Genomic DNA, 22,348 nt, shown 5'->3' with positions numbered 1-22,348 from the left:
ATTATGTAAAAGGTATTAATATAAAAAAAGTACCAAAAAAAGCAGAAATAGAAAAGCAACTCCCATGTCCTGGACGGTAAAATTCACTGAAGTGTGGAGTTTTAACCAGTGACAGTTGTTGTATTGCTATCCTGATATCCACCAGACTGATGACCTGACAGGCATTTTTTTTTCATTTTGTTGTTTGACTTATAGATAATGTAAGATAATACCAGAAAAAACTACATTAATAAAAACATGCAAAACAAGACAAGCAACTACTTTGAGGATAGGCTCCTACAAAGACATCCTCAATTTTTTTGAGGAGCTTCAAAAAAAATCATGAAAAACATGTAGAAAATCATGTTTTGAGACAGGAATTTGTAAAACCTTAGGTATTACTTTGATCTGAAAACCACATGTGTATTTTTGCCGAATGCTACTGTAGTTTAAACATGTGATTACTTAATGGTGACAGTAGCAGGTGGGTTTGGGGATTTCTTAGCCGCTGTAAACGCTTCAACTCCCTGCTCTGATTAACATACACACACAGTGGGCTGACAGACAAGCCGCTTCAAAGCCTGAGTGATCAGATTACCTGTTAGCATTAGCATATTAGCCCCAAGCACAGGGTAGGCCAGCCTCAGAAGCCTACCTAATATCATTTAGCTTCTAGCATTAGCATATTAGCGAGGGCGCTAAGAGGTGTGCAGCCCTCGATACTGAGATGACATTGAGGTTTGACATTGAGATTGTGTGTTAAGCTGCAATTGTACACACATACGCACACACACACACACACACACACACACACACACACACACACACACACACACACACACACACACACACACACTTAGGCAGGGGTTGATGAGACATGATCTGATCAAAGAGTCTTTGTAATAATGATGATCAAATTGTCTCCATTCAGACAGAGGCGCGAAAAACTGTAGTGATACCGCTGTATTCCCCAAGGGATGTGTGTGTATTTGTGTGGGTGTGTGTGTGCGTAACACATCCCAGTCTCTCCTCTGCTTTCTTACCCTTTCTGAATTTTTCTTAATATTATTTTTATTCAGCATTAAAAAACATTTCTTTTTTTCTTTCACTCTCTTTACACTTTCCACTGCCCTTCCATCTTTTCTCCTGTACCCTCTCATTTCCTGTCAACGGTCCACCTGTTCCATTCTTCTTGCGTCTGTTTATTTATCCACCCTTCTTTCTCTCCATCTTTGTGAATCCCATGGCATCTTTCATACAAACATTTAACTCAAAGCACTTCACAGACAAACAAACAGATTCCAAGCACAGAAATATGACAGCGTTCAAAACACTGACATAAAGCTTCAAGTCACGGACCTGCTCACCCTGTTGTGTTAACGATTTGAATTTAAACCTGCTCACTATACATAATCCTGACATATTGTCAAGTGGATACAAAGTATACACAAGTATTTATTTTTGAAGAAATTAAAGTTGAGGTTTTTTTCATGTATGCAAACAAAAACAGAGTTGTGCTCTCCCTTCCTTGTCTTTTCATGTAAGCATAAGAAAAGAGAGGTGTGCTCTGCCTGCCTTAAATGTTCATGTATGCATACAAAAATGTCAGGTGTGCTCTCCCTACCTTAGGTTCTCTTGTACATACATAAATAAGAATGTGAATGGCTGACTTGACTGACAAGTTGGCTTTTTGTTGCTGCTATCAAAGAGGCTAAAAACCTGCCTCAGCTCCACCTCTCTGTCCCCTAAGTTATGTCGAGTTCAACATTTCCGACAGGCTTCAAAATCTGCTTCTGAAACAGATGGGTGATGTCACGTAGACTACCTCTGTTTTTTAAGAGTCCAGGGCCGACACAAAACTGGCCCTTTTAGTTTAGCCCGCAGCTAACACGAATAAATGTTTTTGCCACAGTGTCAACAGGTCGTGGTCAAAAGTGACAGACTTCTGTAAGCAGACTGATGTGATATGACGTGTGTTAATCCAGTACAAGACAAGTTTCTGGATCCTTCTGAAACCAAATGTGATGTTTTTGTTCAGATCAACCTTGTGTGGTTTTCATGCCTAAACCTAACCATGCTTAGCAAGAAAGCAAGCAAGAAAACATATGCCTTAACTGGCTTCTGTAACAACTTTGGAAGGCAACTCCCTGAAATTGAAAAACCTGAATGTCCTGAAACTGTCTGAAAACTGCCAGGAGTTTGTACTTTAAAGGGTTTTTAGTGTCATAAAACACCTGTAACACATCAGCTGTGAACAGGAAGAGAAAGGAGTGAATTTGTTTCAGGGTGGATGGAGGTCTTCATTAAAAACAACCTGCAGTGCAAGCCTGGAGGTTTTCACATAAAATCTGCATTTTCAGATTAAGATAGTTTAGTGTGAAGGCAGTTTCAGACCTCTCTCCCCCACTCTCACCTCCATCTCCCCCCTCTCCCCCTCTCTTGTTGCCACCAATAGTGTGTTGATGCTGGTAATGGGATTCAAAGGCCTGGATCGCCCATCAGACCCAATCAATAGGCCTTTCATTGGCCGCCATCTCTCAGCGCCTTACAAAGAGCAGCCTGTGTGTGTGTGTGTGTGTGTGTGTGTGTGTGTGTGTGTGTGTGTGTGTGTGTGTGTTAGCGTCCTCTCGCCTCACTGATCTCCCCGGGGTTCCGGAAAGACCTGCGCTTATTCGCTCCACGTGCCCTAAAACACACATATAGACACAGACACAAACACACACACACACACACTCTATTACATACACACACACTCTCTTACAGATACATGCACACACACACACACACACATACACTTACACACACGCCAGCTGGACCAAATATTCAATTGGGAGAGCAGCTCCTCTCCACCCACTGCTGCCCTGGAGCTGTGTGTGTGTTTGTGTGTTTGTGTGTTTGTGTGTTTATGTGTGTAAGAGAAAGCAATATAGAGAAAGAGTGAGAGTAACAGAGTGTGTGAATATGTGTGTGTTAGAAAGAGGGAGACATGGAAAAGCAGAAACAAAGAGATAACGAGACGTCCTTTGCTCTTTCAATTTCAGATTAAGTTTGGAGTCGTCCAAAATGTCTCTATCACAGACTCATCCAATCAAACAACGAGCAGGAAACAGATCTAGAAACAGAAGCTAAGACTTTATGTGTTATTGACAGTCTGATACTTCACCTTTTTCTGGGCCTTTGAGCTCTGTTGTTGCAAAACAAATCTCTAACCAATCCCAGCAGCTGAAAACCAGCACTTCCTGTCACCTGTTACTATTTCTCAACAAAGTCTGTTAAATGTTAGGATCGCTATGTGACACCATTCTCTGGTCAAAGCTCAGCTGTCAAATCATGGAAGAGGGCATAGGAGTTGTCTACCTCTGCAGAATTATAAAACAACAAAATTATTTTGACATCCACACCAGTTGAACCAGAATTATACACTGTTGAATGAGACGATACGCCTGCCTTTCCTGTGATCTTTCGGGTTTGTAAGATGCTTGATTCTGATTGGTCTAAACCAAGTGACGAAAGTTGTTAACTTACACAAATATGAGCAAAGGGAAACAGTTCGGTGATAGAGTGTAGCTTCTGCTTGTTGACACCATAAACTGTAGAGCGTGGCTAAACCGTTAGCTTCCTTTTGCGTCATAATGGCAAACTCGGTCCCAAATGATGAGATCAATCTACATCAGAACTGGGAAGTGTGGAGTGGGAATGATGTCATCTCCAAGTTAAAGGCGTTCCAGTTGCCAAGTCGGAAAAACTTGCGATAACAGCAATATTTCTGCAAATAGAAATTCTAAAATAAGAAGAATATAACAGTAGCTTCATAACTGTTTACACTCGGGGCAGCCATCTTTGATTGCAAACTCAGGGGTGGTGTGGATCCCCCGACTTTCCAGTCGGGAATTCTGACTTCAGGGGGGGTTCCAGTTGAAATTTCCCACTCGGAGCTTGTAAATCCCAACTCCTGAGTACAAATTGAACGCACCTTCAATTGTAAACTTGGGTTAGTATGCTGAATCAGTTGCATGCTATATTTTCCCACTGGATCTATAGGTTACCGGTTGCTACAAAGACACTAAAGCCATGAGCAGTGGTGATGATATCAGAAGATTTCAAAGTTGTTTTATTTAAGCCGCTTTTCCACCAAGCAGTCCCGTTCAGTTCAGTACGGTTTGGCACGGTTTGGTACAGTTAAGCCTGATCCTATTTAGGTTTCCACAGCAAACTGTGCCCCCTTGTGGTAGGCGGCGTGTAAGCCAGATTCCGAAAGCTGCAGCTGTTAAATAATAGCGTGATGCCATAGCAGCGCAACACAATGTATCCCGCTAATAAATCCAACGAAGAAGAAAAATGCAATACAGTAAACAAAGAGCATGGATGGAAGACATGCGGCATTTTGCCTTCTCTGTGATTGGCATGTAGCTCTTTGATATAGTTGTAGCTCCACTTTCCGAGAGCGAATCGGTCCAGTCTGGCACCCATTCAAAAGGTTCCCAAAAAGGGGGACAGCGCGTTTTGGTTATTTTGGGATCTGCCCCGGGATAAGTCAGTGGAAACGCCACAAAATGTGCGCCGTACTGAGACGAACCAAACTGGTCTGCTTGGTGGAAATGCGGCTTTAGAGTTGGTCAACCCCAAGAAGGAGAGCTAGATTAGCCATTGAATGCTAACTGCCATTGAATCTATCTTTTGATAACTGTATTCATAAATATTGTATAATCCATAAAATACTCCTTTAATTAATGTTTTTTGTTAAAGTGTTTGTATCTTTAGTTAGTAGCCAGGTAGTGAGTAGGACAATGTATGGCTAGCGGGTAGTTAAGGAATATGGAGCCTCTTGAGGATGGACTAGACCTGTCCTGTCCCGCGCTGCTGTTGTTTGTATTTTGTTTCCACACAATAACAAGCTGTTAAAATGTTATGAAACAAAAGCCAAATCCAGTGATTCTTGAGGTTATTTCAGAAATCTTTGTGATAGTTGTATCATTTATGTGATGCTAGCAGTGCGGGACAGTTAGCCACAACAGCCAGCTAGCTGCCTTCTTCTAAGCAACATGAATTGTGGCTTTGTGACGCAGGTGTTCAGGTCACTTCTACTCTTGAGTCTTTGACTGCAAAAAAGTCACAGAACTCTCTATTCAACAAGTTTTCTTACAAAAGGCTTCTAAAGAGCTGACCAATCAGAGGCAAGTGGGCTTGCAGGGACAGGGGCCTTAAAGAAACAGTACCTGATATTTCCTGTCAGTGGTTGAAATGTGGGGATTTAGACACCACAGTGAGTCAGATACAGAAGTTCTTAAAGCTATTCACAGAGTGAAAATATAAAGCTTGAAAAAAGCATAATGAGGCCACTTTAACATAACAATGTGTCACACAAAGCATAAAGAGAAACTCTCCCTACACCTCCATCTCATGAGTTCAATTTATTTTTTCCTACTTTCTGTTTCAGGAGACATTTGAGAGATTATAACCTCAGTATCAGCCTCAAATTTCTTTAAATATCTTCACCAGAGCAACTTTGGAGAATTAAAAGACATTTCATTGGAGAAAAAGTCAGAAAACTCAGAAGAAGACAAAGAAGTCGGAGATGAAATGAGAGAAAAAGAGAGCTGTCTCTCTGCGGCAATCCACAAAACACACACTCAAAAACACACACTAATAACTACAAAGTGCAAGTGTGACTATCTACACCGACACACACACACAAACACAGAGTCAGTTAAGCTAACACGCTATCAACAGTGTAGCAGTTCAAAGTCTTATTAGCGATGCTTTTTCATCCTCTTTTACTTTATTTAACGAGACGCGCCAATTAAGAGCCGGCAATTCTAATTGAAGCTAACCGCCGCTAACGTTAGCACTGCTGGCACCCACAACAAAGTCGACACGTGTAAACAAACCAAGAAAACAAACACACACACACTCAAACACACACACACAAACTGGGAACACACACAGCAGATATGAGCATCGAGATAACACTGCTCGGTGTAGGTGTGTGTGTGAGTGAGTGTGTGTGGATCTGTGTGCGTGATGCTGTTCTGCAGGGACGGATATGGAGATGCTGATTTGGAAATCTGTCTAGGAACATGCAAATGTATGCAAATAGCACCTAGGGCTGTGTGTGTGTGTGTGTGTGTGTGTGTGAGAGAGACTGTGTGTGTATGAGTGTGTGTGTGTGTGAGTGTGTGTGTGCTACTGCCACTAAAACACAGCTCTTCCTCTGTGCATGTACGTATGTTTGCATTTGTACGCTTATATGCAAATACAACCTGTTTGTTTGTCTTAGTTTGTCTGTCTTTGTGTGTGTGTGTGTGTGTGTGTGTGTGTGTGTGTGTGTGTGTGTGTGTGTGTGTGTGTGTGTGTGTATATGTGTGTGTGTTCACGTCTCATTTCTTTTTACTCTTGAATGCAGTTTTGATGAGTGCTGTTTTTTACGAGTGTGCTGTGTGTGTGTATTTGCATGTGTGTGAGGCCCATATGTTTGCCATAAAGAGTGTGAGTAATTGTCAAAGTGAGTCTCATCTTCAAGTGTGTGTCCATGTGTGTGTGTGTGTGTTTCTTACACACTTAAACAACATCAATAGGTGCTCACTTTTCTTATACAGTGGAATTTGGAAAACGCAGGAAAAATTTGGAATAGTTTTGATTTTGTGGACGAAGCAAATAAATACAGAGATAAAAAGGAGACGAATAATAAAAACTGGAAGATGGAGGGGCAGATGGTCAGAAATAAACTGTTAAAAAAAAGAGAAAGAGAGAAAAAGGGAGGGAAACAGAAGGAGGAAGATGCAGACGACAAGAAACGGGAACAAAAAAGAGAGAAATAATGATTTAAGTGGTGACAGTCTGTGTTCTTCCCCTGCCTTCCTGTCATCTCTCTCTGACTTCATCGTTAGAAGGTAGGACATGAAACCACTAACCTTTGACCTCATCAGAGTTAAATCTCAACATTTGTGTTTTAGGGGGGGTTGAAGTGACTTAAAGGTATAAAAAGATTTGGATTTGCTCCAGCACAGATTGCTTCAGCCTGCAGCAGTGAAACAAGCTGTGATGGCTCAACCTGATCTAAGTGTGCCCATAAAAAGTTCTTGATGCAATAAGATTGTTTGTTTAAGAGTCAGAAATTACCAAAAAGACTCCTGAGATAGATCTTAAAGTGAAAGCAGCGTTACCAACTCCTCAGTAAGGAAAGAGGCCCCCTTAAAAGTCTCTAAAAGAGCTAAATGACATTATCACCTAAAGCCGAGGATACACTGTGCAATATTTAAATTTTTTGACTCAGCAAAAACAAATGCACTGCCTTGGCAATTTGTGCCATTCTATGTGAAGAGACAACAAAAAAGAAAAACAAGAAGAAGATGTGTATAGACGAGGAATTGGCTGGGCAGATGTGGGCAATATAGTCTCTCAATCCCTAAGAGAGAACAGTGGGTACTTAGAAAAAGCTAAACTAAACTGTAGACTAACTTCATCCAGCTTTAGACCAACTTCAGTGATCGCACATGCTCAGTGTGAGTGGTTAAAGGGCAACTCCGGTTTTTTGACACCTGGACTTTATTTATAGGTGTGTGCATGCTCATATACTCACTCAGACAAACAGCTCGGAGTCCTGCAGAAGTTATTTAGATCCAACTGATTTTAGCCGGATTTAGCGGGGGCCACAGCAAGGGAGCTTCAGCGCGGGACATAATCTCTGCAAAATCGCTCATTTCGCCTCCTGTTTGTTGTTCTTGAGCCAGCTCTTGGTCTCTCTCTCTCTGCATCCTTCTTTCATGGAGCTCCTCGTCCGTGTACTCAGGCTCAAACCGGTCAGGACAACCGTCAAACGTTTGTTTACCAGGTCAGCTCTGGGTCAGCTGACCCACCTGAAGATGGTAGACGAGCTGATTTTATGACAACACTGGCGATGGATGAAAAAATATAGCCGAAATGAGCGATTTTGCAGAGATTATGTCCCGCGCTAAAGCTCCCTTGCCGTGGCCCCCGCTAAGTGTGGCTAAAATCGGTTGGATCTAAATAACTTCTGAAGGACTCCGAGCTGCACGATGTTTGTCTGAGTGAGTATATCAACATGCACACACCTATAAATAAGGTCCAGGTGTCAATAAAACGAAGTTGCCCTTCAAGGCAAGTAGGCTCGTTGCACTGCTTTTACTGTGCAATACCGTCACAAGAGAGATTAGGATTTCAAACATGTTTCATTTACTGGTTTTCAGCGGATTTTGTGATAGGGAGCACGTCACGTGTTGTTAATCTCTCCTAGTTACCCCACATATACTACACGAGGCACGCCACAATTGAGCTGAAATTTGGCCCGACCCCAAAAAAGATTCCCCTGCTTAATTTGTCCACATGCACGTCATTGTAATGGACAGGAAAGAGGAATAATGTCACGGAAGGGACAGGAAGTGGGTAAAAACACCATAAATGTGTTTGGAACTACAAAAAAATTAAGGCGGGGCAGCATCAGCAATCAGCAGCTTCATGCTTTCATAATTCGTTCAAAGTCTAGATGCAGAGGGGTCAACGTCTCCGACTTTGACTGTGACTGTGAGGACTGGGCCGCCTGGGAGTGCTTTGAGACCAAAGAGAGTAAGAATGATACATGCTTACACACCAGCCTCTAAAAGTCTTTGGTGACACCTGAAAAGTTGCTGGAGTTGACGCATTTTTGAAGAAGAGTCACGAGAAAGCAGGTCTCAATATTCACACAGTCTTGCGGCAAAGTAAAGAAGTAGGCAAAAGAGTAAAATCTTTAATTTCAAGGAGACGGCATCATTTTTTTTTCACATTTAAAAAAAAATAAATATGGACCTAAAATGTTGGATGTCAACATTAAACGTAGAGAAGTCTCAGATGGTTTAAGTCACACGAGAATTTAGTGAGATCAACTTAAGATTTCCTCAGATGGTGACATTGGTCTCTATTCACCTTAAAAATGGTAAATTTGTCATTGTTAATGATAATTCAAACTTTAAAAAAAGATTCTGTGTAGTTACTTAAAGGGAAATCAAGGGTCTCAGACAGAGGCTGAAAGGACGGATTTTAAAGACACCAGCTTCAAGTACGGAGGGTTTTTCAAACTGCAAATCATATAAAGCAGTTAAAAAATTATCAGAGTGAGAATATAACATAAAGCCTGAAAAATTAGTTTAAATATCTCTATCTTTGTGTCTAAAAGACTGTTTCATTGCTCACATTTGGGCCACTGGACTTCATTCAGAGAGACAGTCTTGAAACCATGCATGTAACAGGAGTTACTTTTATTTTTATCTTACTATTGTTGCTTTTATAGTGTTAAGAATGGTCCTTTTAGAGCAAAAGAAATCAACCAGTGGAGGCAGGAGTATAACAATAGTTTCTATTTTCTGTTAACCAAAGTTTTGTAATTGATATTTGGTTTCTTGGAAGAGGGTACAAAGTTTCTGTTTCTTTTTTTAAAACAAGAATTTAACTTTTTCTAAAAATATCTCTCTGTTGAAAGGATTTTTTTCTGTAATCCTCTGGATACCACTTTTTACTACATGCAAGGATTTTTGTCGCACATTTTTGTTCCCATTAGTCATTTAGATAAAGAAATCAATAGAAAGGCCCAAGTTTAAAGAGACTATGGATCTTATGCTTCAAGACCTGGTTTTAATGTTGATGTAAGGATTAGGGTTGGGATTTATCACAGGGGTTTAAAGTGGAGTGTAGGAGGGGAAAAGGGAAAATAAAGCGCGTGTGTTCTCACCAGGTGTGTGTCCAGGTACACCCTCAGGCTGTCCAGCTCCTGTCTGGGCTGCGTCCAGTTTTCGGTGCTGTCCAGCGCCTCCTGCAGCCACGAGATGAACCCGTCCAACTGCTTCACGAAACACTGAGAGTGAAAAAACAGAGAGTGTGTCAGATGGTGTAAAAATAATAATCGTAGCATGAATAAACATTGCTGTTCAGAGCCTGCTGAAGTCACATCAAAACATCGGACAGTATAAAAAATGGAGAAGATGGAAAGACAAGAGAGCGGAAAATTTCAATGAAAAAAAAAATGTAAGACAGAAATCTAACAGGTGATTTCAGATTTATTATTTTAGAGACGTGTGAAAGATAAAAATGGGGTCCATGGGGTGTAACAGGGTAACTCAGGTTAGAATAAATGCTGAAAGATAACGGAAAAAAAGTTTCACTTCTTACAACTAATCAAGTAGAAATATGAAATGTTGATAAGTAAGACAAGTTGTTTTCACATATTGAAGGGTCTAATTTTAATTTAGCATCTAGTGATACTTCAATAATCTTAAAATACAAGGCCACAGATTTATTTCACAGACTATTACATCTTTATATGAAGTAAAACTGACTCAAATAAACTAACAAGTTATAATATCATGTTAAAATGTACAAGGACAAACAACTTCAAATATTAAAACAGCCTGATGAAAGTAAATAATGTATGAGACAAACAATTAGTAGATATCGCCTTGATTTAAGAGAATTTATTATTTAGTATTTCACTGAGCTGCTCGCAGAAAAAGAAGACGAGACGACAAACAAGAATGTGGAAAAAGACAAGGAGAGTAAAAAGGAAGAACCAGAAAAAGGACAAGAAAAAGCAAATGAAAACTAAAATCAGAAAAAGAGAAGGAATGAGAGCTGAGGCAGAGGAGAGGAAGACATCTCGTCGCTTGATGGATCTATACTGCCATCTACTGGCTCAGAGAGGCACTCCAGCAGGGATAGACCTCCACCTGAAATGTCATAATCCGACCGAAAGATCCTGAGAGACAAACGTTAAATGATGTGTGATAAATCAAAGAAGCTCGAGTTTGTTTGCTCCTCTGTGTGTCGAAGAATCCGAGTGAAATCAGCTCATGAAAGAGTCTCAGATCCAGTATTGATTTCTCCTGTTCACTCCTGAAGAGGAGCAGAGCTCAAAGGACGGGTTTAAACCTCCAGTCATGAAGAAGAGATGGGGGTGAAGAGGAAGAAAGAGAAAGAGTTAACACTCCTGACAGAGCAGTGGATGTGAAATGAGGAGTTAACAGCTGATGTGAGGGTCGGGTAAAGAGAAGAGACGGCTTTTAAGTCTTATTTCAGGGATTAAAGATGTTTAGGAGGAGCAGGATGGTCAACCTCCACCTGGTTTAGACACTAATCTGAGGAAAAGACAAAGATTTGGATTCAAAGACTTCATAACAAAACAGAATTTTCAGAAATGTAACCTTTTCTCACAGAAAAATGAAGAAAATCCCTTCTTCGTTTTCCTGTTCCCTGTAATCTGCCCTCTACAAGTTTGAAAAACTTTGTTTTAGTCCTGTACTTCTTTCTTTCCTCATCTTTCCCTCTCTTTACTTCTGTGGCCTTTCCTCACCTCTCCTCTCTTCTCTTCCTCTCTTTTCATCAATACTTTTGATTTCCATCCCTCCTCCACGACCAGCAGCAGAGAGATGGACAGAATCATATCGATGTATTTTGAGTTCATGGTTGTAATTAACATACCGCCGCTCAATCGGTCAAACTTTTATCACACACACACACACAAACACAAACAAGTGTGTTGTGAAAATCACACACGTCTGATCCTCACAGACAAGCGGACACACCACCGACGGTGTGAAGATGAAAAGATTGGATGCAGGGATTTGTAGAGTGGCTGAGAGTGGATGAAAGCATGAAGAGTCTTCTCTTTAGATTTACCGTCTTCATTCTGACACCGGCTTATAGATGGATGTCTGAGTTTTATGTAAACAAAGCAGAGTATTGAGATTGTTTTGATGTTGGTCTGCAGTCACACTTGATATTTGTATATTTATTAGTAATGAACATCTTTGTACAGACTGTGTGGAGAGCAAAAGCAGGACAAACATAATCCATCAAAGAATGGTTCATAATATCAAAGTATGTTGAAGTGAAGCTACTGTCTGAGAAACTATTTACAGTGAAACTGAGACTCAAGTTTCAAAGAATGGATTGGCGAAACATCAAAAACTGTTGTTTGAGACTCTTTTGAAACTGAAAGTAGAAATTGGATGACGAAGATGATACTTCAACAAGCCACTGTGCGACTAACTTTTTACAGTGAAGCTGAGACTCACTGCAAACTGATGAAGAAATGCTACCATAGGGGATGTAGTGAGCATAAAAATGCAGAAGTTACCTAGCAGAAAAATTGAAAAGCATTAATTTTTCAGCGTCTCTGTTGGGAGTCTAGAGCAATGTGTGAAGACTGTTGTTTTAAACCCTTGTGAAACTGAAAGTAAATGTTCGACTTTTGAGTTTGTCTTTAGCAAACCTAAGACTCATTGAATGCCAGAAAGAATGAGAAAATTGGTCATTTTGGAATAAGTGTATCCAATGTTTCTCATAATAAAATCTGATAATGCCCAAAAAAGTAACTAAGAATATGATCCTAGCAGTCTACTACACTATAAAAATTGAGTTCAAAATGATTTTAAACCAACTGACCCAACTATAGAAAGAAAATATTGATGTCTACGGCCTACTGACTTGCACAGTATAATTAAACCACATTGTCAGTGTAGAAATGAAATATTTAAATAAACTTTGAGAAGACATTTCATGCCAAAAAGCTTTCCATGCTTTGGTGGTTACACCATTTTGAAATTTAATGTGACTGATTCTTCAGTTGGTTAAAAATACAAATGTCATATAAAATACATTGATACCAACAGAAACCCAAACTACACACTTAACATGTTCTTTAACAAGTTTGACGCATATTTTTGATACCAACCTTTGTCACTTTCCTGTTTACAGTGAAACTCAGACTCAGTAGAAAATAATGGAGAAATTACTCCCTGAGGGGTGTAATGAGCCAGAAAATGTCGGCAGATATCTTTCATCAGTTATCTTATTTATTTTGAACACCACAAAAAAGAAGTGTTAGCTGGAAGGGGTTTAACGACAAATGCTGTTTACACTGAAACACAGCAGTTGATGATCACTCAAAGTGAATAAAGGGATTTGTGTTGAATAATAGTCAAAAGTTCCTAGGATTTTTAGAAATGAATTCAGAACTAAAATTTGTATATGTAATTGGGTTGGTAGTCTAAGGCAGGGGTTCCCAAACGTAACAATGCCAAGACCCCCAAACAGCATTTGCTTCTAGCCAGGGACCCCCTTTGGAAACCAACAGTGAAGCTTCAGAATATGTTAAGAAATGTCAACATTAAGAACTTTTTTCTAACTTTTTTCACTTTTCAATAATTATTACATTTGTTTCGAAAAGGAATTTATAAACAAACAAAAGCCAGATTCACACAAGTAGGTTGTTGCAAAAGGAAGAATGCATTTCATGGCTTAGTATGCCTTTCTTGCATGTAGCCAGTAGTTACACAGGAAAAGAGCTTTAAATGGTAGTTTAGTTTTTTTCAGATAGTTTAAAAGTAGGTGCAAACGCCCAGGGTGACACAGATAATGACATCATCATGCCGAAGTTACAGCTGTCACACTAGGTATGGTTAGATAAAATCGGAAACATTTAAACCTGACAATTATGGCACTTTACGTGCTGTTTGTTCAGGTTACAAAAAGAAAAAAAAAACATTTCAATATAAATGTTAGAAAAAATTAGATTCTATTTTTCCCTTCCTTTCAATTTTCTGAGGTCCCACCTTGTGCTCCCTGGTGGACCCCACTTTGAAAACCACTGGTCTTGGGCATTGGGAGGTTTAAACTCATCAAGGACTGGTGTTTGAGGTCTTTGTGGGGCTATAAGGTTTTCATTTGCGCAAACTTACGATTCAGTTATTGCTAGAAAATCATCTGAAAATGTCATGTCACTGAAGGAAGCTATCAACAGTGAAGCTGAAACTCATCAGAAGCAGATGAATGGACACAACTCAGTACAATATAATCAACTTCTAACTTAAATTTGCTTTCTTTGGATTAACATCCCACCGAAGCAGATAGAAAAGTAACCCAGGACAGAAAATCAAGTATCACTAACTGTTGATGACACCATAGTGGCTGAGAAGTTTGCTACCTGTCCTTGAGGATATAAAGTCATCACATGAGGGTCAATGTGATCTGAGATTGAGAGAAAAAAAAAAAGAAAACAAAAGAGGAAATAGGCCTTGACAAGGGAACCAAAAGAAAAGGACAGATGGGAGAAAAGGGAGCAAAGGGAGGAGGAAAAAAGGGGAACTCTTGGAGACCAAAAATGAAGGTAGGAAAAAGCAAAGAAGGAGAGAAGGGTGAGGAAAGGTTGAAGGGAAAAGGAAGATGAAAGATGGTCTTAAAAGCAAGATGACAGCAGAAAAAGATGAAGGAGTAAAGGTGAGGAGAAGAAGAAATGTAGAGAACATGAGATGAGAAGCAGAGGAAAAAAAGGAGTGAGAAGAGGAGGATGTAGGCGTGAACAGGAGCGGAGGGAGCGGCGTTGGTTTTGGATATCGACCAGCATGCACTGGGCTGCTTACGGCTGCTTTGATGTCTCTAAACCAGTGAGGCTCCCGAGGGGCAGAAAGGCCTGCTGGGAGCTGAAACGCCTGATCCGATCGTCCGCTGCCTGGATAAGCGCTCTGATATCTGCTTCATCTCTTCCTCCTGTGGTTCGGCTCTTCACCGCTGGATAATTACCGCTCAGCTGACGGGGCTTTCTGAAGGACGACGCTGATAGATTCAGACTCAAAGTCCCGGCAGACGATGTTTGGCTTCGATGATTAATATGTTACAGGCAGTGGGGCTGATGTTTATGGGCCCAGAGCACACGGCCAACACCGTATAAGGAAATAACGGCAGGAGGTGAGAGCAGCAAAGGTTGCTCAGGTTTGTATATAATTATCCGAGGCTAAAAATGTCCATTTAAGTTAATGTTGAGCGATAGACTCAATAAGAAGAGGATGCTCCGGGCTTAAAGAGGGGATTAAATGAAGCCACAAGGGGGCTTCTCTTCTGCTCTCGTCAAGAAGACGGTCACAAAACAAGATGATGTGTTACTTCATTAGTCATTTTTCAACTAGTTTTTGGTCCATACTGAAGTTTTAGCATGTTTTAACAGTACAGTCAAGTCACGTTTAAAGAGGGGGTACCGGGCTGTTTTTTTTAGTCCAAATATGGTTCCTCTGGTGCCCCCTTGTGTCTTAACGTGATTTATAGCTTGAAAAAAATATCCAGTTTCTTACACGTCTGTTGAAGAAAACCCTTAATTTCGTGCAATGCGCAGACCTTGGTGTTTGAGGCCCTGTCACTGTCCCAGAAACTAGAGATCTGAATGCGTTGACCTTATGAAGTGAAACTCTTGTCAAAATGTTATGTTTTTTTATTTCGTAAAAGACCATTGGTCATTTTTCAACTAGTTTTTGGTCCATACTAGAGTTTTAGCATGTTTTAACAGTACAGTCAAGTCATTTTATTTAAAGAGGGGGTATTTTGCTGGGGGGGGGGGGTTAAGTCCAATACTGTTCCTTTGGTGCCCCCTTGTGTCTTAACATGATTTATAGCTTGAAAAAATATCCAGTTTCTCACACTTCTGTTTAAGAAAACCCTTCATTCAGTGCGATGTGTAGACCTTGGTGTTTGAGGCCCTGTCACTGTGTCATAAACCAGTTCGGAGAGCTTTATGTGATGACCTAATGAAGGTCTCGCAACAATTTTGTGAACAACTTGTCAAGATCTCAACAGATTCAGAGATTTCCACAACATAGTACGAAGTTCTAGCTGTTTGTGAGTTTGCACACATTTAGTTAGGACCTTCAACTTTACTTTATATCCACATTAGTAAACATGGGAAAGCATAAAACCCCCTCTTTAAATCAAACTATTATCATTTGGCTCATAAAGTTTCTGAATTAAACTGGATTCCCGCTCCCTGTCAGACCTCAGCTAATGAACCGCTTTAAGCTAGCATAATTTCCCAGTGTGGATGTCAATCCTAACAACTTTCTGGATGCCTCAGACACCGGTTCAAAAACATTTTGGCACCAGGTGAAGGTAAACTCAACCAGAACTAAATTTTAAATGATGAATTCTCTTTTTTAGAGGCGTTCAAGGTGGGACGGCTAATTTCCAAAGCAGACCGAGTTATTACTTTGACTACGTGAACATGTCACACCACACATTATACAGGGCTGGGCTGCGAAGAAAGAACTGGAGGGGAGGAATGTTTGATTAGAAATTCATTTAATTAATTTGTGGGGAAACATGGAGCCTGTGCTGCTGAATTCTGCGCTCCAAACTGAGGAAAAGAGACCTCACAAAAATCAAACTTTCTCAGCCTCGTCGCACACTTCTGCTAACTACTTTTGTATCTTGTTCCTGCTCTGTCTGAGCCTGTTTATCTATAAAGACACAAGAGAAGAGAATAACACCCTCTTCCTCCTCCTCATCCTCCATCCTCTGTTATTTTCCTATCGTCTCTGCTGTCTGTGGGCGCCCCTGCCCCCCCCGCCGGGCCAATCAGACGAGTGTTGATCTGAGTTTGTTGTGTGTCTGTCTCCCACTGCTCGCAGATAGGCCGGCGTGCCGCAGAGCCGGCGAACACACAGACAGCTCACACTGAGGACCAGACAGCACATACGATGTGATCACATGATGTGTAGGACACTTATCTAACTCGTGGTCTGCGCCTCCGTCAGCTTTCCTTTAGTCTTGTTCTGTTTCTGCGCTCTTCAGGAGCCGCGTCCCATACAGAGCAATTAGGAACTTCAGCTTCAGCGCGTGTACGTTTCCAGCGTCGCTCTCATAAACTTTCATGGTACAAGCCGCGGGTTTACGTGACGTGGACGCAAATTGTGTGAACAACATAACAAATGATGAGGAGGTCAAGGTCAAGACAACAGCGTCTAGACAATCACAAAGTAGGGAGGGAAGTCTTGGATTAAATATTCATGTCGGACAGCAAAGGCAGCGTGAAGAAGTGAGGAAACAGAAAGAACAAGTGGAGGTCTAATAGAGGGAGAGGAGGAGAGGGCAAAACCAGAGGTCAGGCAAAAAACATTATGATACCAATAAAACATGATATTATCACGACTTACACTTTGACAAAACACTGAGTTTACAAAACTTCGGACTGTTCAAAACAGACGATCTGGAGTCATCACTTAAATTTTCAACGATTTTAACCCGGTAAAGAAACAAGCAGTTTGGGCCTGAGGCAGAGCATGATGTGTGGCTGAAATGAAGCTAATGTGGATGTGCAGAAAAAACAGCAGTTCCTTGGCTGTCGACTAGAGGTCTTTTTTTGTAAGAATTTTGTTGTTGTTTTTATAGTGTTTTTTGTCATTAAACTTACTAGTTTTGCCCATAAAAGGGCATGGCTGGCTTGACTGGGGAATTAATTTAGCACATTCAGGGCGCAGTCGTGGCCAAATGATACACAGGTGAGGAAAACTGTGGCTGACTCCTTGCCTTGACTCCACCTCTTTGCCTTTGTTTTGAATGACAGGAAACAACGTCAAGGCAGCATCAATTCTTATATGGCGCCCTCTGTTGCAAGGCTTTTTTTATCTCCTGTCTTTCATTGTAAAAGTAAAATGTCAACAAGGTCGACTAAAGGCCCATTTCTCCTCCCTTTACATACAAAAATGTACCCGTCCGTTTCAAACGATGTTACCGTCACTGCTCACGTACTTCTGTGCATCCTTTACGTTGGCATTGCAGTTAACTAATACATCCAAAACTCAAAAACAGGCATGGCAACTGTGGAGGAGGTATTGCTAATGTACAGCTTGCAAAAAAGACAAAAACAGAGGCAGCGTTGTAGGACGCAGTGGTCGGTGAGGCCATTAAATACATCACAAAAGTTCTGCCATGGTTGTTTTGTTCTTCATGTCTCACTAGAGTTACCTATCTGGTAGTAACAGCAACACTGCCCCCATGGTTTGTGGTGGTACTGCAATGTGTGGTCCATGTCTGTAAGCTTTATGAAAACGTGCAGAAATACAGACAAAATGAATACAGAGCATGAACAGAAAGCTCTTTTTGTATCCATATGTAATGTTGAGCATAAATGGGCCTTAAAAGACTCCACAACCACCTTTTGGGTCCTGACCTACGAGTTGCTGGTTTAAAAAACAAGACTTTTGTCCTTTCTCCAGCTCCACCCTCATCTTCAAATACCACCACATCCAGCTTTAGGAGACCCAGATGTTAAGTCCAAACATTTTTTTCCCAGTCCAAAACCATGTGAGCTATACATAGTGGCTACGTCCACTCATAGGCCCTATTTCCATCAAGCAGTTCAGTTTGGTTTGTCTTGGTATTGCACACATTTTGTGGCATTTCCTTTGACTAAAACTGGGTCAGGTCCCCAAATTACCGACCTGTACAGTACCACTTTTTGGGACCTTTCTATCAGGGAGCCAGATAAGCCGATCCGGACCCAGAAAGTGGAGCTAGAAACACCGAAGTCTGTCGATTGATCAAAAGAACAGTCACTACCCGTGCGACAGCACCTGTATTTCTTCTTGTGGCACACAGCCTTCTCAGAAACAAAGCTTGATTTCACCGTGTAACAAAGAGCCACATGCAAATTACAAAGAAGACGAATTGTTGGATGCCTTCCATCCAGGCTCTTTGTATACTGTGTCGCGTATTTCTTCTTTGTTGAACCAATTAGCAGGGTACCCTGTTTTGCGCTGCTATGCCATCACACTATTGTGTAGCTGATGCGGCTGATGTGACTATTGGCTTACATGCTGCCTACCAAGAAGGGCACAGTTGGCTGTGGAAACCCAAACAGGATCAGGCTTTACCGATTTACCAATCCAACTCGTACCAAACTGTATTGATCCATACCGGACCACTTGGTGGAAATGGGGCGATATTCAGTTGATTGTTCAAATCACATGATACCCTGATGAGGACATAAATCTGGACTCAAACACAAACTAGGGTGTCCAATATGAAAATGGATGTCTGCACCATTCCCTGAGTTTTTCTACTGACTACACATGGGAGTAAAATCCCCTCCCTCGAGCAGACATATGTCACTCTTCACACAGTTTGTTTTCAACTGAAATCAAATTCTTCAACAACAAACACGTCTGAGTTCAGACTTCCTGGACGGATTATTGTCTACTCTGTTCCCAGATTTGGTCCACTTCTGCTCCAGCTGTGATCTTTTCAGACTTTCTCTTCCCTGGACGGATGATTCGTCTTTTCTGTTTTATTCTGTTCGCTTGTATTCATCAGAGACTCTGCAGAGAGAGACAGAATGTCATCCAACACACTGAGACTCTCCTTCTCCTCTCTTCACTTCCTCAATTAGGCAGCTCATCCATCGCCATGATTACATGCTGCTAATTAAGCAGCTAATCAGCTAATTACCCAGGAGCAGAGAGGAATGAGGAGTGTGTGCATGTGTGTGCGGTTAATACAAGGTGTCATGTGTGACACGCCGGAGCTGTGACTTTTCCAGGGGATGTGTGTTCATTTCTGAGAAGATCTCAATCATGGAGCTGTCTTCCTCACTGTGATGCTCAAACGTCTTCACCAGCGACTGGTTCATTCTAACTACTTAGATCTCGCCCTCGTCAGTCGGCTCACATGAAGAGGTTTTTTTTCTGACTGACCACATGAGCGTGGAGCAGAAAAGGGGAGCCAGAGGGGGTCTGAATGATTCAGAGAGAGCTGCACGGGGCTCTGAACGTGTCAGGGTTTGAAGAATCGTATTGTGTCTGAGAGGGTGAGGACGAGGCAAAATTTCTCCAAGCGTCCATCTAATCAGGGAGCCTGCGTTTGCAAAGGAAAGCAATTTGGTGCCAGTGGTTGGTACCCAGAGCTGTTTGTGTTTCAAAAGCCAGCAAAAGGTTTATTTATCTCTCTTTTAAACCTTAAGTCTGTCTCTTAAAGTCGGCACATGAAAAGTTAGGTCCATTCTTGTTTCTGTCAAGTGCACAAACAAAAGCAAAGTGTATTTAGTCACGTCCATAGACTGTATAAAACATGGACGTAGTCTCCACAACGTCACCTGTCTGTTTCTGATACCGTGAAATGAAACCAGTCCGCAGCCACATTGGATATGACATCGGCTTTGATGTCGAACAACTATAGGGCACCTGTCAGTCACATGACCTGAGCTGTGCCTCTGATTGGACAATCAAACCATCCTAATAACTTCTAAAACGCTGGGTTAGAAAAAAATTCACTCACCGTACAGTGAGTGCAGATAGTGAAATCAGCATTTCAGACTCAAGACATTTTTGGAACCAGGATGTAAATATGCTTTTTAACGGCATAAAAGTCTGGATGTGTACATGACTTCTGGTCTTTCTGCAGCCAGCCTCAAGTGGATTTTTGATAAACAGCAACTTTTAGCACTTTAGCATGAGCTTCATTTGTCTAAAACAGATGTTGCTCCTTGGTAACGTCTTACAAAACTACATTTGGATTGTGCATAGGCTACCTGTATCAAGCTAAAGCTTTGTACACTCTATAAGAACTCAACAACTCTTAGAAGACACCAGACTAGATTAAAGTTATGAAATGGTGCGTTAAATTTGTCCAAAAATTTTGGGCTGAAAATGTTTGATGGTCAAAATAGTCTGAATATGAAAAACAATCCTGATAAAATCCAGATCCGGATCCTGCCTTGACATAAAACCCTGACGTGTCTTCCCTATATCGCCCCCTAATGGAGAACATTTTCCTTGTTCAGAAACAGACTTCGCTAAAGTTTACGTAGCATGTGACACTGCAGAAAACTAACCACTTATCATTAATCATCTGGTATCAAGAGACACTTAAGGGACAGGTGAGTTTTGATTTCATATGACTGTAATGATGACACAAGTATGTTTGACCACTCTTTGTTGTTTCAAATCCAGCCTGTGGTCTCTATCCTGCATTTCCCTCCCTACTCTTACCATGTTTCCACCACTATCCACTGTCATCTTTCCTATTCAATTAAAGGCATAAAAGCCCCCCTAAAAAACATAAAAAAAGAGCTGCTGACTTGCTGACAATCACTGTGTCGCTCCATTTTTCATCCCTCTGCTGCAGTAGTTGTGAGCGAGACAGCTGCCTGAGATCCTCTAAGAGAGCCCTTCAAGTGGTTCCCAATTCCAGACTGTTTACAAAAGGTGACCAAGCCTTTGCTGTTGCCCAACCTTTGAAATTCCCCGTCTTGGTATCTCAGGCAGTCAAACTCAGTATCACCTTTTAAATCTCTTCTTAAAACCCACTTCTATCATATTGCCTCTTATTGCCCTTGTAACATCTTAAACGTTGTATTTTTTATTGTTTTGATAGCTTTATTTACATGTTCTCAGTTGTATTTTGTTTAATCATCAAGCACCTTGTAATTTTGTTTTGAAAGGTGCAATACGAACAGAGCTGGATGGATAGATGGCTTCGATCGTGAAGGTTGTACTTGCTTTACTGATGACAGGAGCTGTCCGCTGTGTGACATTTCAATACAAAACCTGTCCAATTTTTAAAAAGACATATTTCAAGGAAAAAAAGCGTGTCAAGAATGCATCAGAGTTGGACCCGAACATAAAAAATAAAAAGGAAAAAGCAGAAATTGAAGAAATGTTGAGCTGAGATTTATGAACCCGTAAACTTCTACCAGATCGGATCAAAACATTTCCACAGCACGAAGAGACAGAAAGAGACAGACAGAAAGAGCGAGGGACAGCTTTGACATTTCATCAGTCAAATCATCATTAACTCTGAATATTAATGTGAACCATCTGATTTCAGATGAAGGACAGAGTTTGATGAGGGGATCTGACTCCAACCTTCCGGGTTACTGATCCCTCGGTCCAAGGACGTCCCCTCACACAGCCGGGCCTTTAATTCACAGATTGATCGTTGCGTATCCTGACCATCCTCACAGATAATCCTATTACAGCGCTCTGATTCTGTCTGTGGGCTCCTGACCCCGCTAACACCAGATAAGACTGATATGCTGAACTTCATTGATCCCTGAGGGGGGACTGGGATGCTACTGCTGGAAAGTAAAATGTTGCCCGAGGAGTAAATGGTGTTGAGAATTAGAATATGAAGGTAATAAAGGAGAAGGGGGTGAAATAAACCTGGAGAGAATAAAAGAATAAAAATATTTAAAGAGGCGGCAGAGCGTCTTTATCACGCTAATTAAACCAGCAGCCGTGAGGAGGACGAATCCCCAGAGCTATTGACATTTCGCCATATTCGATATGACAGATATGACTGATTAGTTCACCGGCCAGCCTCATCAATAATCTGCCTGCCAATCAAACGTGACCTTTAGCAGAGAGGTGATGAATTAACGGGGCAACAGGACGATCCAATACCAGACCTCCAATCCATCAAGACGCTACGCGATGGAGGGACGAGAGCGTCGGTGTTGGGGTGATTTTGGGTCGACTTGTCGTCCTTCCATCAGAGTTAAAGTTCAGGGATTTGTCTTGCGGAAACACGCTCAGGTACAGAGGATGATGTAACGCACCTTCTG

At 41.2% G+C, this 22,348-nt stretch overlaps 1 protein-coding gene across 1 annotated transcript in view; it reads right to left on the bottom strand.

The window, feature by feature from the left end:
• The window catches only part of akap6 (A kinase (PRKA) anchor protein 6), a 206,648-nt gene that overhangs the window by 145,155 nt on the left and 39,145 nt on the right, over window positions 1–22,348 (bottom strand). The window contains exon 11 of the mRNA XM_074692188.1: window positions 9,704–9,826. Within this exon, the coding sequence (XP_074548289.1) occupies window positions 9,704–9,826 (123 nt within the window). The remainder of the gene's footprint in view (window positions 1–9,703; window positions 9,827–22,348) is intronic.

Source organism: Halichoeres trimaculatus, unplaced genomic scaffold (genome assembly GCF_033239565.1).
Source record: "Halichoeres trimaculatus isolate MK-OKI-2021-1 unplaced genomic scaffold, fHalTri1.1 fHalTri1_scaffold_17, whole genome shotgun sequence".
NCBI lineage: Eukaryota > Metazoa > Chordata > Actinopteri > Labriformes > Labridae > Halichoeres > Halichoeres trimaculatus.
The sequence above is the reverse complement of the archived record's forward strand: the minus strand, read 5'-3'. Positions and strand labels throughout refer to the sequence as shown.